Source organism: Pleuronectes platessa, chromosome 6 (genome assembly GCF_947347685.1).
Source record: "Pleuronectes platessa chromosome 6, fPlePla1.1, whole genome shotgun sequence".
Taxonomy (NCBI): Eukaryota; Metazoa; Chordata; class Actinopteri; order Pleuronectiformes; family Pleuronectidae; genus Pleuronectes; species Pleuronectes platessa.
In genome coordinates, this window is record NC_070631.1 from 1189806 (window position 1) to 1206782 (window position 16977).

The window sequence follows — 16977 nt, forward strand, 5'->3', positions numbered from 1 at the left end:
TCTCTCTCTCTCTCTCTCTCTCTCTCTCACTCTCTCACACACACTGAGTCACATGGGGGTGACTCACAGCAGCGTGTGTGTGTGTCTGTATGGGGGTGTGTACAGTGTACGTGAGTGTGGGTGTACAGTGTGTTGTGATTGCAGAAGACACAGCATGAGTGTGTGTGTGTGTGTGTGTGTGTGTGTCTGTGTGTGTGTGTGTGTGTGTGTGTGTGTGTGTGTGTGTGTGTGTGTGTGCGTGTGTGTGTGTGTGTGTGTGTGTGTGTGTGTGTGTGTTAACTTGGCAGTGCCCACATTAGCTTCCCTGGCAGCTTCTCAGCCCTTTGACGATGGAACCATCATTTCTCTTCTTTTCTTTCCTCCCTCGTTCCTTATTGATCAGTTAATTGATCGATCAGCTGTCAATCATCCTGTTTCCTGTCAAACCATCACCTGACCAGTATGAAGCAGGACTTGTCCGGTGTAATTTGGTTTGTTCCAGTTTGTCTGGTCTGTTTTAGTCCGACTGTAAACAAAGACATGAGGCCAAATCATCTGGATCGCCCCCTGGTGGCTGACTTCAGTGATCGTGGAGTCGTGGTATTCTTGCCCCGCCCACACAAGTCCTATAATGTCTACTGTGATGTCTTCAGTCTGGTCCATGTCCCATCTGCTGGTGACTGCAGTCAGCCACCAGGGGGCGACCCAGATGATTTGGCTTCACTTGTGGGGGGGGGGGGCCAGTTGGCTTCGGTTTTTCAGCTTTGGTTTTCTCTGGTCTCGTATTGGAATGGTTTGGTCTGGTTTGGTCTGGTTTGGTCTGGTTTGGTCTGGTTTGGATTGGCCCGGTTTGCCCAGGTCTGGTCTGGCTTGGAATGGAATGGTGCAGTCTGATTTGTCTGTTTTTGTCTCCTTTTTCTTGTCCTCTATTCGTCCTTCACCCTCTTTCCTTCCTTGTCTCTTCTCTATTGTACCATTGTTTTATTTTCTTCTTCTTCACTTCCCTCCCTGTCATATTCTGTTCCTCCTCCTCCTCCTCCCTTCTTCTCCAGTCATGCGAGTTTCTTCCCCTCTTCCCCGTCCTTAATTCTTTGCCTCCCCCTCCTCCTGTTCGCCCTCATTCTGTTCTCTGTGGTTTAGCTCATCTCCTGCTGCTGCTTCCCTTCATCAGAATGTTTCTTTATCTTTCACTTTATTTCAGAAACAAACTCGTTATAGATTCAGTTTGACCGGATGTGATCGACATTCATTCGGTCATTCTCTCTCTCTCTCTCTCTCTCTCTCTCTCTCTCTCTCTCTCTCTCTCTCTCAGTGTGGAGGGCGAGTCTCAGTGTCCGGAGACGCTCGCTTTTTCTGATTCGTCCTTCGGCCACCCGCCTCCCTTCCATCGCTACAGCAACAGCCCCCTCTCCAGCCCCTGTGACCCCTACAGCTCCGCCTCCTCCAGCGGGCCCCTGGGAGCCTCCCACATACACACTCAGGTACTGACCCTGAGACTCACACACGCACACACACACACACACACACACACACACACACAGCTATAAGTTAGGTTTACAGCCATAAGTTTCTACACAAGACAAAGTTCCCCCTTGTTGAACAACCATGTTTGGATCACTTCTCTCCAAACACACTGGACCTGGTCAAAAATTATAAACTATAACAATAATATAATAACAACTGTGATCACACGATGATGAGTTGTGCATCACTTCAGGCCGAAGGTCTGACCAGAGGGGGAGAGAGCAGCAGACTTAAATTAATTTTGTAAAATTAAGATTGTCCACGTCATAGGATTGTCAGATAGCGCCCCCTATAGGCCCAGGGATCCCTGCAGTGGGATTAAAACCCAACAATTAAAAAGTATTATCAGACAATCATACTTCAAAATAAATGATATGATTTGTGCTAATGCATTAATGCCTCAGCAGCTTTTTACTTTGGCTAACTGATGTTGACATGTAGGCTGGAGCCAGATGATTTGGTTCCCTTTTTGGGGAGGGGGGGGGGGGGGGGGGCGCCATGTCTGGTTCCCTCTCTCTCAGGGTGTGAATCTGAAGCAGCTGAATAAATATAGTTTAAGATTAAATCAATCATAACTGACGACCTGTCTCCCCTCTCCTCCTCCCTCCCCCCCCCCCCCCCCCCCCCACCCCCCCCCCTCAGGGCAGCTCTCCCCCCTCCCCCCCCAGCCCGGCGAGCCTTGCCTGGGCTCAGCGGAGTCGACACCAGCCGGCCAGCCTGGCGCTCCGCAAGCAGGAGGAGGAGGAGAGCAAACGCTGCAAGGCCTTCTCCGACAGCTATGAGCTCTCTACAGACCTCCAGGACAAGAAGGTGCAGTGAAGGACTCCATCTGTTCTGTCTTTGGAAGCAAACGCACTTTATAACACCCACACTTATTGTGTTACACACACACAGACACATCATCACTGTGGGTTGAGGCTCAGATGCTGTGTCACGATCCACCCGTCCAATCTGTCAAGTCCAAATGATTCTTCCACATCGGCTCAGCCTCCGTGTTGTGTCGTTAAATGACCAATGACAGATTCAAAATGTCCGTGCTCTGTCCCCTGATTGGTTCCCTGACTGTGCGACAGGTGGAGATGCTGGAGAGGAAGTACGGAGGACAGTTTGTGTCCCGGCGGGCGGCGAGGACGATTCAGACCGCGTTCAGGCAGTACCGCATGAACAAGAACTTTGAGAGGCTTCGCAGCTCCGCCTCCGAGAGCAGGATGACCCGACGCATCATCCTGTCCAACATGAGGATGCAGGTACACACACACACACACACACACACACACACACACACACACACTATGAAACACGTGTTGTTCAGGTCAGTTGTTTCCAGCTCTGATCTGGATTTCTTCTCGTTGGGTCCAGTACTCGTTTGACGAGCGTCCGCCACAGTGTCAGGGGTCAGCAGGTCAACAGGGGTCAGCAGGTCAACAGGGGTCAGAGGACGCAGGGGACATGGACGACTCCTTCTCTAAACAAGTAAACACATCTCACACCTTCTGAAACGCTCACACAACTGGAATTCAAGTCTTGAAATATGAGACTGAACCAAAGGTTTGATTCTCTCTGTGTCTCTGTGGACTTCAGGTGAAATCTTTGGCCGACTCCATGGACGACTCGCTCACCTGTCAGTCCGGACGAGAGGACTCACAGGAAGCAGGAGGAGACGAGGACGAGGAGGAGGAGGACGGAGACGAAGAAGAGGAAGAGGAGGAGGAAGAAGGGGAGGAGGACGAGGAGGAAGACGAAGATGAAGATTACAGACAGTGTGCGTGGCGCAACACCAACGCGTCCTCCCACCGCGCCACAGGCCGGATGGGAGGAGACGGGAGAGGAGGTGCTGACATGCACGAGGACAGCACCGCCACCTCCTTCAGTGATGTCACCCTCTACATGGACGAGGGCTGCCTCCCCTCCTCGCCGCTGTCCCGCCCCACCTCCAACTCTGACACGGAGTACTGGGGAGGAGGGCGAGGAGGAGGTGCAGGGGGGAGGGAGGACAGCAGGGAGACGGAGGGAGGAAGCAGCCGGAGGAGCAGCACGCCCTGTACAGAGTGTCGGGGGGAGTACAGAGGGAGGGCAGGAGGAGGAGGAGGAGGAGGAGGAGGAGGACACCTCCCTGTCCTGACCATCGAACCCCCCAGTGACAGCTCAGTGGACATGAGTGACAGGTCAGCACAACCAATCAGAGAGCTTCTACAAAAGTTGTTAGCATGTTCTTAATCTGATTATAACAAACAGACTAAATAAAGATGGACGACAAGACAGCTCCCAACAGTGAAGCCAAATCCTCTCCATCGCCCCCTGGTGTCCGGCTCATTGATAGGTCCCATAAAGCCTCCTCCATGTTAGCAGATGGGACATGGACCAAAGTACATGTTACATATTTATTTTAAAAGATGAGACTGTAGTTCTTATCTCTTTGTTCAATTTTCTGATCAGTTAAGTTTTAATTAGTTATTTGATGATATAAAAAGGGGCTGAGACGTCATGATTGACAGCTGAGACTGACTCCTGATTGGTCGAGTGTACCAGCAGGACCTCGGCTCCTTATCAGAGTTGTTTTGGCTTCAGATGTGGAGACGTGTCGTCCATCTTTGTTCACGGTCTCTTCACCTGCAGTTTGATATCTGTGCATCGACAGAGAAACATTTGATTCCATGAGTTTAACGCTGTTGTTTGAATCTGAAGGTCAGAGCGCGGCTCCATCGGACGCCTGGTGTACGAACAGGAGCCGTCGGGAGTCGAGCGAGGAGAGCGGGAGAGGAGGGCGGGAGGAGGGGAGGAGGAGAGCGGGGAGGACGAGCGGGGGGGAGGAGGGGGGGGAAGCAGCGAGGCCGACTCGCCGCAGGGAACCATCAAACACAAACCCAACGGCCGCTCGGTGGCCACCGCCCAGGGACAGACCCGCAGCCCGGCCAACGTGCCCCCGCCCATCCCCTCGGCCCGGACCCTGCCCTCACACCCGCTCCCCCACCCGCTGCAACACCCCCACCCCCACCCTCACCCCGCGCCCATCCCCCACCTCCCCACCATCCTCCACCACCACCCGCAGTACAGCCAGCCACACGTCACGCACATGCACCATGGGCACGGCGGCGGCCCGTACATGCAGCACCCACACCACTTCAACCAGCACCACTACCACCACCTGCACCACCACCACCTGCCCCATGGTTACCCAGAACCCCCCTCGTCCCCGCTGCCGTCCCCCGTGCCGCCGCTCACACCTCTCTCCCCCCTGCCGCTGCCGCTCACGCCCTCGCCGCTGTCCTCCTCCTCGGCTCTTCAAAACATGGAGGCGCAGCAGCAGCAGCACCTCGCCCACCACCCCCACCTCCACCACCACCACCTGCTGTGCTCGGACGGAGACAACGAGAGCGTCAACTCCACCACCACCAACTCCAACGACGACACCACCGTCAACAACTGCAGCTCCGGCTCCTCGTCTCGTGACAGCCTGCGGGAGCCAGCAGGGGGCGCTCCGCTGGGGAAACAGACCTATCAGAGGGAGAGCCGCCACAGCTGGGACTCACCGGCCTTCAACAACGACGTGGTGCAGCGGCGGCAGTACCGCATCGGACTCAACCTGTTCAACAAGTAAGTGTGTGTGTGAGCACCTGGACACAGAATCAAACTCTGTGACCAAGAAAACTGAAGAGAGAAACGGGTGAAGAAACCATGTTCACACAAATAAAGACATGTTTGAAAAGCGTGTCTCTGTGGGGACAGGAAGCCGGAGAAGGGGATCCAGTACCTGATCGAGAGAGGCTTCGTGTCGGACACGCCGGTGGGCATCGCCCGCTTCATCCTGGAGAGGAAGGGACTGAGCAGGCAGATGATCGGAGAGTTCCTGGGCAGCCGGCAGCAGTTCAACAAGGACGTCTTGGAGTGAGTACACGTCACATGACTTCCACAGCTGACGGGTCCATGACTCAGACACCTAGTGGCGGCAGTCGGTTTGATTCTTCCTCAAATCACCTCAAACGTTAACGTAGACTCACAGATCAGCTGATTAGATTTCAGGGGTCAAAGGTCAGAGTTACGTTGATCTCACATAAACATGTCTTTGATACTTCCTGTCAGTCTTTAGGGAATTTGTTCACATTTTGTTCAGCTGTCACTTGGACTCAAAGATGAATTGACTGGATTTCGGGGGTCAAAGGTCACAGTGACCTCATGACTCTGGTGTGAACCCTCTCCTTTAGGAAATCAAGAGGGGTTGTGGGAAATAAGGTCTTATTATTGAGTCTTGATCTTTTACAGTTCAACATCAACTTAAATGCAAATAAAAACACTGATACTGATAAATCCATCAGGCTCGGATCCTGACACCAGGCGGTTTGTTAATTCAACATTTCATTTCAACTGTGGAAGATGATTTCCTGGTTTCCTGTTTCCGTCTGCAGCTGCGTCCTGGACGAGATGGATTTCTCTGGGATGGACCTCGACGACGCTCTGAGGAAGTTCCAGTCTCAGATCAAAGTTCAGGGTGAAGCTCAGCGGGTGGAGCGACTGATCGAGGCCTTCAGGTGATACACTGCACCGCAGGTTTGAGTCCCAGGGGAGAATCCGCTGGTCACAGTCTGTGATGGTGTTTTTATTCCTCCCTCTCTCTCTTGCTCTCTGTAGTCAGCGGTACTGTGTTTGTAACCCGGTGCTGATCCGACAGTTCCAGAATCCAGACACCATCTTCATCTTGGCCTTTGCCATCATCCTCCTCAACACGGACATGTACAGCCCCAACGTCAAGCCAGAGAGGAAGATGAAGCTTGAGGACTTCATCAAGAACCTGCGAGGTCGGTATCATCTTCATCTTCTGTGGAGTCAGTCTTCAATGACCATTTTAAAAACACTCGTAGAGAGAAGAGAGAAGAGAAAGTCTGCAGCTCAGAGCTGCTCATTCACAACTTGTCTTCTTCATCAAACCATTCATTCTAAGAACGTGTTGCCCCATCGTGTTTGTACAGTAGCCCTGAGCCCTGATACGCTTGTCACTACCCACTGAACCTGTGTGTTTCCACCAGGCGTCGATAACGGTCAAGACATCCCCAGGGACCTGCTGCTGGGCATCTATGGAAGGATCCAGAAATGGGAGCTGAGGACCAACGATGACCACGTGTCCCAGGTCCAGGCAGTAGAGAGAATGGTGGTCGGCAAGAAGCCTGTAAGAAACTTCAAATTCATCTATGCAACCATATCGTTCTACATGTTGGTGACATTTTTAGGATGAATAAATCTATGCGATCTTTCTAAAAAAGGGGAGATGACACCTGTAGGACCACCATCAAGAAACATAACAATCAATTTAACACTCAAACTTCTATTAAATTTACTGAGCACTTTCTTTAGTGCGCAGGAGTCTAAGTTTGTTCCCGAGCGAGGGGAAGATGGAGCGTGAGCACGTGTTGTACTGGACTGTCGTGGTGAAGATGGAACTTCTATGTCTCAACTCTCACATGTGGTCACAAGCTCTGGGTTTTATAAACCAGTTTTATCTGTCGGTGTCTGAGCTCAGACTTAGAGATAGAGTGAGGAGTCCACACATCCAGAGGGAGCTCGGAGTAGAACCGCTGCTCCTTCGAATGGAGGGGGGAACTGCTGAGGTGGTCTAGGCTCTAGTCAGAATCCTCCTCGGCGCCCTCTGTTGGAGGTTTACCAGACACGCCCCACCAGGAGGCAGCCCCGGGTAGGACTCATTGGACGGACTACCTTACCCATCGGGCCTGGGAACGTATCTGGATCCATCCGAAGAAGGACGTCTGGGATGCTTTACTGTGCCGGTCAAGCAGAGGATGGATGAGTTTTCCTTCTCCCCAAAGAACCAAGACTTTTGGAATTTTCCTCGAGCTCAAACCTCAAGACAAATCATAATTTTTTCCACATTTCGTGATTTGCTCACAATTCCAAAAAGTATCAGACAATTTGTTTGGTGTCAATAATTTCCCTGACTTCAGCAAAAGCAAACTGCTCTGTCAAGTTAAACAACAAATAACAAAACGTGTGTGTGTGTGTGTGTGTGTGTGTGTGTGTGTGTGTGTGTGTGTGTGTGTGTGTGTGTGTGTGTGTGTTGCAGGTCCTGTCGCTGCCTCATCGCCGGCTGGTTTGCTGCTGTCAGCTGTTCGAGGTTCCCGATCCGAACCGCGCCCAGAGGAGCAGCGTCCACCAGAGGGAGGTGTTCCTGTTCAACGACCTGCTGATGGTAACAACACACGTCTCAGGCTGCAGATAAAACATGATCATAAACAAATCACTTTAATCCTACAACTCTATTCAAAGGTGGTTAGCATATGTTTTTTGCTAAGTAGTGTAATGGAAGATATCACTGACCAGTGTCTAAGGTATTGGAAATCCCCTGACTAGGTGTCTCACTGCTGTGATACTGTTTACCTGACAGGATGGAACCCTTATTTGGTGATGTTTTCCTTCTAACTGGCAACGGGGACGGAAGGACACAGCAGATAAGACAGAGGATGATCTCATGTCTTCTTTTTTTTTTCATATGATGTCTTATGAATCGCTCTTTGTATAAGTTCTGGCTTCTGTGAACTTGCAGCCAGTTGGTCCATCCTGAGCACACGTGCTTGTTGTGTAAACTCTGAAGAGCTTATTATTATAAAGACTCAATGGCAACTCCAGTCTGAGAATTTAATTATTTCAAATGTCAAGATGAATTTCCATCACAGTGGCAAACTAACCCAATTGGAATCAGACTTCATTCCAGACCTGATGATGAAGTGATGCTGATGTTAGCTCCTGTTGCTCCAGCGAGTCTCGGTTCGTATTAAACAACGACTCTATTTTCTGGAGCTCATGTCTGAAAACTGTTTTGTGACCAGAACCAGTGAAGTTTGGAGATGAAGCCTCCAGTGGTGAAAGGATCTGTTCGACTGTTGAAGCAGCATCGTTGTGACAGAAGCTCTCTAGTCTGAATAAATGATTCAATCGTGCACAGAAAGTCAGGAAAGCTCATCTCGTGTTTGTCCTCAGGAGATAAAAGACAAACTGTGATTCAGGTTTAATTTATTTACAATGTGACCAACAGGAGAACAACACTGAACCCAGCAGATTGAAAGAACCACTGATGGATTTATAACCTTCAAACCACAAAAGAAACAAATTAAGATTTGCATAATCAAGAATCCACTCATCTTTTCTTTCCTCCCTTCTCCTCCATTTTGTCTTTTTCTTCTGTCTCCTCAATCCTTTACCAACTCCTCTTCCTCTCCTCTTCATCTTCCTCTCCTCTCGTCTTCATCTTCCTCTCCTCTCCTCTCCTCTCCTCTCCTCTTCTTCTCCACCTCAGGTAACAAAGATCTTCCAGAAGAAGAAGACTTCAGTAACGTACAATTTCCGTCAGTCCTTCCCTCTGGTGGACATGCAGGTCCACACCTTCCAAAACACCTGTAAGTGCTCCTCTCCCTCCTTCTCTCACTCCTGCATCACTCTTTATACTCATCTCCTTCTCCTCTCATCCATCTGCTCTCTCCATCTGTGTCGGCTTATCTTCGTTTCATTTCTTATACTTCTTCTCTCGCTCATCTCTCTATTTTTGCCTCACAGTCAGCAGGCTGTAAGACACCGGAGTTGGTTTATAATGATTATAAATGTGCTGCTTGAAGAGTAGAAAGGGAAACGTGAGGAAAGATCTAGAGCTGTGGGATGTGTACGATATGAGAGGATGAACGATATGAGAGGATGAACGATACGAGAGGATGAACGATATGAAAGGATGAACGATATGAGAGGATGAACGATACGAGAGGATGAACGATATGAGAGGATGAACGATACGAGAGGATGAACGATATGAGAGGATGAACGATATGAGAGGATGAACGATACGAGAGGATGAACGATACGAGAGGATGAACGATATGAAAGGATGAACGATATGAGAGGATGAACGATACGAGAGGATGAACGATATGAGAGGATGAACGATATGAGAGGATGAACGATACGAGAGGATGAACGATATGAGAGGATGAACGATACGAGAGGATGAACGATACGAGAGGATGAACGATATGAAAGGATGAACGATACGAGAGGATGAACGATATGAGAGGATGAACGATACGAGAGGATGAATGATACGAGAGGATGAACGATACGAGAGGATGAACGATATGAGAGGATGAACGATACGAGAGGATGAACGATATGAGAGGATGAACGATACGAGAGGATGAACGATACGAGAGGATGAACGATACGAGAGGATGAACGATACGAGAGGATGAACGATACGAGAGGATGAACGATACGAGAGGATGAACGATACGAGAGGATGAACGATACGAGAGGATGAACGATACGAAAGGATGAACGATATGAGAGGATGAACGATATGAGAGGATGAACGATATGAGAGGATGAACGATATGAGAGGATGAACGATATGAAAGGATGAACGATATGAGAGGATGAACGATATGAGAGGATGAACGATACGAGAGGATGAACGATATGAGAGGATGAACGATACGAGGGGATGAACGATATGAGAGGATGAACGATACGAGAGGATGAACGATATGAGAGGATGAACGATATGAGAGGATGAACGATACGAGAGGATGAACGATACGAGAGGATGAACGATATGAGAGGATGAACGATACGAGAGGATGAACGATATGAGAGGATGAACGATACGAGGGGATGAACGATATGAGAGGATGAACGATACGAGAGGATGAACGATATGAGAGGATGAACGATATGAGAGGATGAACGATACGAGAGGATGAACGATACGAGAGGATGAACGATACGAGAGGATGAACGATATGAGAGGATGAACGATATGAAAGGATGAACGATACGAGAGGATGAACGATACGAGAGGATGAACGATATGAAAGGATGAACGATATGAAAGGATGAACGATACGAGAGGATGAACGATATGAAAGGATGAACGATATGAGAGGATGAACGATACGAGAGGATGAACGATACGAGAGGATGAACGATATGAAAGGATGAACGATATGATATGAGAGGTTGTGTTGTCAAGTTAGTTGTTGGTTGTGTTGTTCAGTTAGTTGTTGGTTGTGTTGTTCAGTTAGTTGTTTGTTGTTTTATTAAGTTAGTTGGTTGCTGTGTTGTTCAGTTAGTTGTTGGTTGTGTTGTTCAGTTCGTTGCTTGTTGTGTTGTTCAGTTAGGTGTTTGTTGTGTTGTTCAGTTAGTTGTTTGTTGTGTTGTTTGGTAAGTTGTTGGTTGTGTTGTTCAGTTATGTGTTTGTTGTGTTGTTAAGTTAGTTGGGTGCTGTGTTGTTCAGTTAGTTGGTTGTTGTGTTGTTCAGTTAGTTGTTGGTTGTGTTTTTCAGTTCGTTGCTTGCTGTGATGTTCAGTTAGGTGTTTGTTGTGTTGTTAAGTTAGTTGGTTGTTGTGTTGTTCAGTTAGTTGGTTGTTGTGTTGTTCAGTTAGGTGTTTGTTGTGTTGTTAAGGTAGTTGGTTGTTGTGTTGTTCAGTTAGGTGTTTGTTGTGTTGTTCAGTTAGTTGTTTGTTGTGTTGTTCAGTTATGTGTTTGTTGTGTTGTTAAGTTAGTTGGTTGTTGTGTTGTTCAGTTAGTTGTTGGTTGTGTTGTTCAGTTATGTGTTTGTTGTGTTGTTAAGTTAGTTGGTTGTTGTGTTGTTCAGTTAGTTGGTTGTTGTGTTGTTCAGTTAGGTGTTTGTTGTGTTGTTAAGTTAGTTGGTTGTTGTGTTGTTAAGTTAGTTGGTTGCTGTGTTGTTCAGTTAGTTGGTTGTTATATTGTTCAGTTAGTTGCTTGTTGGGTTTTTGTTGTTGCTTGTTGTGTTGTTGTTGTTGTTGTTGACAGTTCTGGTTCTCCTGGTGGAGCTAAACGGGACTTGGCAGACTGTGGTGATGACTGTGACCAGGACAGATTGTCCCATATGATTCATCAGCACAGTTGCACGTCTGCTGTGTGTGTGTGTGTGTGTCTGTGCGTGTGTGTGGGTGGATGCTCCTATGTGTATCTGTGTGTGAGTGTATATGTACAGATATGTGTGTGTGTGTGTGTGTGTGTGTGTGTCATGTTGCAGGATGGTAGGAAATGTGTGTGTGTCATAGGCTACATTTGGGGACCATGACTACAGTCCACTAAATGAGGACACAGCTTTTGTCCAATTTAATGTCCCCAGAAAGGTCCAAAGTAAACACATGCATGTGTGTGTGATATAAACTCAGGTTTTCAGTTTAATGTGCAGATTGAAAGTTTGTGTGATGAAACCTCATCAAGCTGCTGCTGCTCGATATGACGTCATTCAGCCGCAGTCACACAACATCCACACAACATCCACACAACTACACTGGACTTTTAAAATCTCTGCTACAGACACGTCTGGCGTCCAAACTCCAGAGTTACAGACACGTTTAAACAGGGAACTCCAGTTCCTTAGATCTGCTCAGAACTACAGTGTGTAACATCTGGTGTGTGTGTGTGTGTGTGTGTGTGTGTGTGTGTGTCTTTCAGACTACCCTCATGGCATCCGACTGACCTCAGCGAACCCCGGGGGGGAGAGGAAGGTTCTGATCGTCTTCACAGCTCCGAGCCAGCAGGACCAAGCTCGCTTCACCTCCGACCTCCGAGAGAGCATCGCCGAGGTGCAGGACATGGAGAAGTACAGGGTGGAGTGTGAGTGTCCTCCTCTCTGTGGTACCAGGGATGCAGTAGCAGTAGGAGAGGTAGAAGCAGTACTAATACACAGTGTCTGTACCAGAGGCAGTAGCAGTTGTAATTAGTCACAACTGGCAAAGATGGGAAGAGCCACAAAGTTGAAAATGTTTTTGGACACAACAACAGAAGTTAGCACTTAGCTTCCTTCTCCCGGGACCGGACTCACGTGAGCTACGCTTCCTGTTCGGTCTGAACCTGAACGCACCGTCGGTTGTAGCGTCTGTTATTAACGATCATCGTGGTCAATTTTACCAAATGTTTTTTGTTTTGATTCTCTTTGTTCATGGACGACCATGTTGAGGTTTGTCTCTCTTTTCACCATCTCCCCCCCTTCAGCCGAGCTGGAGAAGCAGAAAGGTGTGATGCGTCCCGGCATGTTGACGGGCGGAGGACCCGGAGGAGCGGCGGGGGGCGGGGCCAACACCGGGGGTGGGCCCGTAAAGGGTGAGGTGCTCAACGGCACCCTGGGTAGGCCGTGCCTCGACGACACGTACGCCTCGGTGGACGGACTCAAACGCACGGCGCTCAGCTCATCGTTGAGAGACCTCTCAGAAACAGGTGAGGATGCTTCACTGCTGCAGCTGTTTATTAAGAATCAGAACAAAGTTACATCTTTGTCTTTAACAACTGATGAAACGAGATGAAATAAAAAAACATAATTCAGTGCAGTGTAATACTGTGCGGCTCCGTCGCCACCTACTGGACAGCTGCAGAAACTACAACAGAAAACCATAGGGGTTTGCTGGTATTTATTTAAGAAGAAGAAGAAGAAGAAGAAGAAGAAGAAGAAGAAGAAGAAGAACAAGAAGAAGAACAAGAAGAAGAAGACAGACAGCATCAAATAAAAACAGTAATAACCAAAAAAAGAACAGTAACAATATAAAGAAGACGACTTCAAACAAGTTAAAGTTAAATCACAAGTTGAAAAATTCTGAAACCAATAAAACAGTCATGATGGATTATTAGTCAAATTTACTTCAAGTAGCAAAGTACATGTCAGTGATGTCCAGCAGAAATTAACTGCAGTATTGATAGAATATTACTGACTTTTTATTATTAATTCACACACAGGGAATCTAAATAATTTTAATGTTCAGGTAGAACATATATACATAAAAACATAAATACATGTATTTAATCTGTTCTGTGGATATAACAAAGTACATATTCTCATACTGTAGTTATTACAAATTTGAGATACTATTCCTGCCACTAAATATTTGAAAATATACTGAACTTGAAATTTTACTGGCAAGTAATTAAATTTGACAAAGATATTTTTAAAGATAAGCACAATTATAGTTCCAGGTTTTTTAGCTTTATAAATAAATGAATTTACAGATTATATTCATATAATGTTAGATATATAATTATATTGTAACGTTGAGGTTGGGTTGGGGTGAACAAAAATTTGTTTAGTTATTGACGCTGCTTATCTGGTTTATTTATTTTTCTCTTTCTCAATGATTGCGTCTCGTGAGCCTGTTTCCGACTCGCACGTTATGACATCATGATAAAACACAGTCAGTGTTTGGTGAACACATTGTAACCCTGCCTCATTCTGATTGGGTAACAGGGAAGCGAGGTCGTAGGAACAGTGTGGGATCATTGGACAGTACCATTGAAGTAAGTTCGGCAGGGGGCGGGGCTGAAAGCATGCGCGATGACACACACGCTAACTGCATGTTTGTGTTTCTGAAAACGTGACGTGTCATTGGTCATACACGTGTTCCTCCACACTGCATGTTACTAACACGCCACAAGTTCAATCAGCCAATGGAAACATATTTGAGCATTGATATGAAGCATAAACTGTAAATGAAGAAAGACGACTTTTGGACAAACCCAATAGTGAAGCAAAAACATCTTGTTCGCCCCCTGGTGGCTGGCTTCACCCCACGATCACTACTACACAGCAATGACTGCGCATGACATCATCACCACAATATGGCAGCATTCGTAAATAAGATATTTTTAGTTTAATTTCTGTATAATGTCGTCCATCTTTATTCACAGTTTATGATACAAACAGAAAAACAATCAAAGTTCCAGATGTGCGTCTGAACCTCTGGACCACCGGGACGTCCACAGATGTTTTCCTGTGTTGTCTTTTGTCTGAACTTCATGATTCTTCTTCACCTGTTTGTTCCTTCAACTTAACTCTTAACACTTTTTACACTTTCACAGCAAAGTGGACGTTTGATTCACAACCAGTAAAACAATCTTCAGTGATTTATGAAGTTTCAGGTTTTGTATTTAACTCTTACATTTCCTTCTTCTTATGTTCTCTTCTCCCTCCTCCGCCTCTCAGGGTTCCATTATTAGCAGCCCTCGGCCACACCAGCAGCGCCCCCTGCCTACTGGAGGTCTGTCCTACTGCCCCATGATGGTCCCTTCTTCTCCAGCAGCCTACCGGCCACACCGCCCAACTCAGAGCCCCGGTACAGGGGTGGGGGGTGGGCCGGGGCTCTGTCACAACCAGGGAGGGGTCACCACCTCCCCACTGGTGAGCGGGGGAGGGGCTGGGGGCGGAGGAGGGATGGCGGGTGGGGGGGGCCCGACGGGCGGCGGCCTGCTGGGGAACTTCTTCGGCAGCCGCAGAGGGAAGGTTCCTGGTCCCCTGACGATGATGACACCGACTCCTCAGGGTCCTCCGAGTCCCCTGATGATATCATCACCCCCCCACTACCCCGCCCCCGCGCCTCCCATCGTCCACCCATCCTCCCCTTCCCCAGGCCCCTGCCCATCGCCCCACCTCGGTCCGTCGGACTTGGGCGGAGTTGGAGGGGGAGGAGGTATGGGAGGGGGAGGAGTTATGGGAGGGGCACCATCCAAGCTCCAGGCTTTGCATGCCCAGTATTGCCATGGCAACAGTGGAGGAGGAGGAGTCAGTGTTACTGGGCACCAGCAGCAGCAAACGCCCCCCCCCACCCTACCACCATCATCACCGCTACCACATGCAGAGCGTTCCCCAGCACCACCCGCTCGCGCACAGGTTCTCCGGCCCCCGGCGCCAGGGCCCGCCCGGCTGCGTTCCCTCTCATACCCAGCAGCATCAGAGGATGCAACATGGCCCCGCCCAGCACCCCCGCTACAACCTGGCCTCAGGCTTCACCACGCCCCCTCCGCTGTCCCCACACTCCCCCTTAACCCCTACTACCCCACACGGACTCTACCACTCGCACCCCGCGGCGGGACGACCGGGTGGAGGTGCCAAACTCCCGCTTACCATCTCGCACTCTCAGCCCCACCCCCACGCTCACACACACTCTCACAACCACGCCGCGCACGCACACTCCCCCCTCAGCCCCTCCCCCTCCGTCTCCCCCTCCACCCACTTCATCTTTTCCCCCCCACCACCCCAGACACCCTCGGCACGCCTCGTCAGCCAAACGCCTCCTCAGCCTTACGCTCCTCAGTATCCGCCCCTCTCCTCCATTCCGCCTCCCCCTCCGCACTCCCCCTTGCCTCCCCCTTCAACAGCACCACTCTCCCCGCACCCAGGGGTGGGTGGAGGGCAAGGGGGGGGACCCAAATCCAAACCTGTCAGCCGGATCAGCACGGTGGTCTGAGAAGGCAGAAGCCAAGGACGGTGGTCAGCCACCCTGCTGTGAGCGTCCGGGGGTCGGTTCTGAGAAGGAGCAGGAGAGGGAGGAGGAGAAGAGGAGGAGAGGGAGGAGGGCAAGTGCAGGTGCATCAAAATGGCCACCTGGTGAGGTGGAGAGCACTTAGAGGTGGGAAGAGGAAATTACTCAGCCTGTGTTATTTCCACATCCACTTCCCCCGCAGGTAGAAAGACTCGCTGAGAGATGCCTGCTGGGTAACTTTGTCCTGTCCGCGCCGTCCTGCAACGTCTCATCTTCCCCTAGCGGTGTCCTTCTGAGGTGGCCTGGGAACGGAGTGGCCATGTTTGTAGTTTTTCATCTACAGAGGACGTGTCATATTGTTAGAATTTGTGAGTCGGTGTTGTGGACGAACGGTTCAGGGACCAGATGTGAAGGGAGCAGTGCCTGAGAACTCATCACGGAAGTTAGCTCGATGCTAACACCACGTACCGTGTCTGAAGAGACGGTTCCGGGTTTTTTGAGAAACCTGAGAACGAGACGAGTCCTTTAGTTAGTGTCCAAAAAAATAAATAAACTAGTCTTGCACCATTTTGTTTTTGGCACAAAAAGCACTTGTTGTTTTGGTCGTTGACGTGTGAAGAAGCCATGAGGTGTCGCTGAGAAGCTGAAGTGCTTTGCATTGATCTGGTGCCGTTTCTGTGTCTTAGACAGGGATGCATGACCTGTGCAATATCTACTGAGTGTCAGTGCGTCTATGGTTTCATCCTTTATGCAGGGGGGGGGGGGGGGGATTCGTCTCCATTTAAAGCCACAGTCCAGCTTTAATTTGGTCGAGACAGTGAAGGTTACCGAAGACTTTAAGTTCTACGTGGACGATAAACTTTTTTAAACTTTCGAAAAGCCATCAAAACAAAACTGCAGACGCCTTTTTACCTTTTGTTTTGCAAAAATGACGAAAAGCCTTTAGTGTTTGTGGATTACAGGGTTTCAGCAGGGGGCGCTCCACTGTGGTTTTCCATTGGGACTTGAAAAAGGGGATGTTGACATTTGACCTTGTCATTTTTTTCAATAACTTGTAAAGGGAGATTTATTTAATAATTTGTACTAAATCAGTGAATGTCGCCCCTTATTACTTAGTGTCCTAGTTATATGAAAGTATAAGCTTGAATTTATCAGAACTTATAAATATGTCAGCTGTGATTGATGCTCCTTGTTGTTCGTGACC

The 16977-nt window shown here is 48.8% G+C and overlaps 1 protein-coding gene across 1 annotated transcript in view; it reads left to right on the plus strand.

Moving 5' to 3' along the window:
- The window catches only part of LOC128441949 (IQ motif and SEC7 domain-containing protein 2-like), a 50576-nt gene extending 34818 nt beyond the window's left edge, over window positions 1-15758 (plus strand). Inside the window, 17 exon segments of the mRNA XM_053424080.1 lie at window positions 1292-1460; window positions 2146-2313; window positions 2577-2750; window positions 2863-2976; window positions 3085-3668; window positions 4189-5097; window positions 5230-5388; window positions 5907-6029; window positions 6130-6296; window positions 6525-6664; window positions 7574-7699; window positions 8804-8903; window positions 11983-12144; window positions 12523-12744; window positions 13763-13812; window positions 14498-15106; window positions 15108-15758. Coding sequence (XP_053280055.1) covers window positions 1292-1460; window positions 2146-2313; window positions 2577-2750; window positions 2863-2976; window positions 3085-3668; window positions 4189-5097; window positions 5230-5388; window positions 5907-6029; window positions 6130-6296; window positions 6525-6664; window positions 7574-7699; window positions 8804-8903; window positions 11983-12144; window positions 12523-12744; window positions 13763-13812; window positions 14498-15106; window positions 15108-15758 — 4627 coding nt within the window.
- The last annotated feature ends 1219 nt before the right edge of the window (window positions 15759-16977 follow it).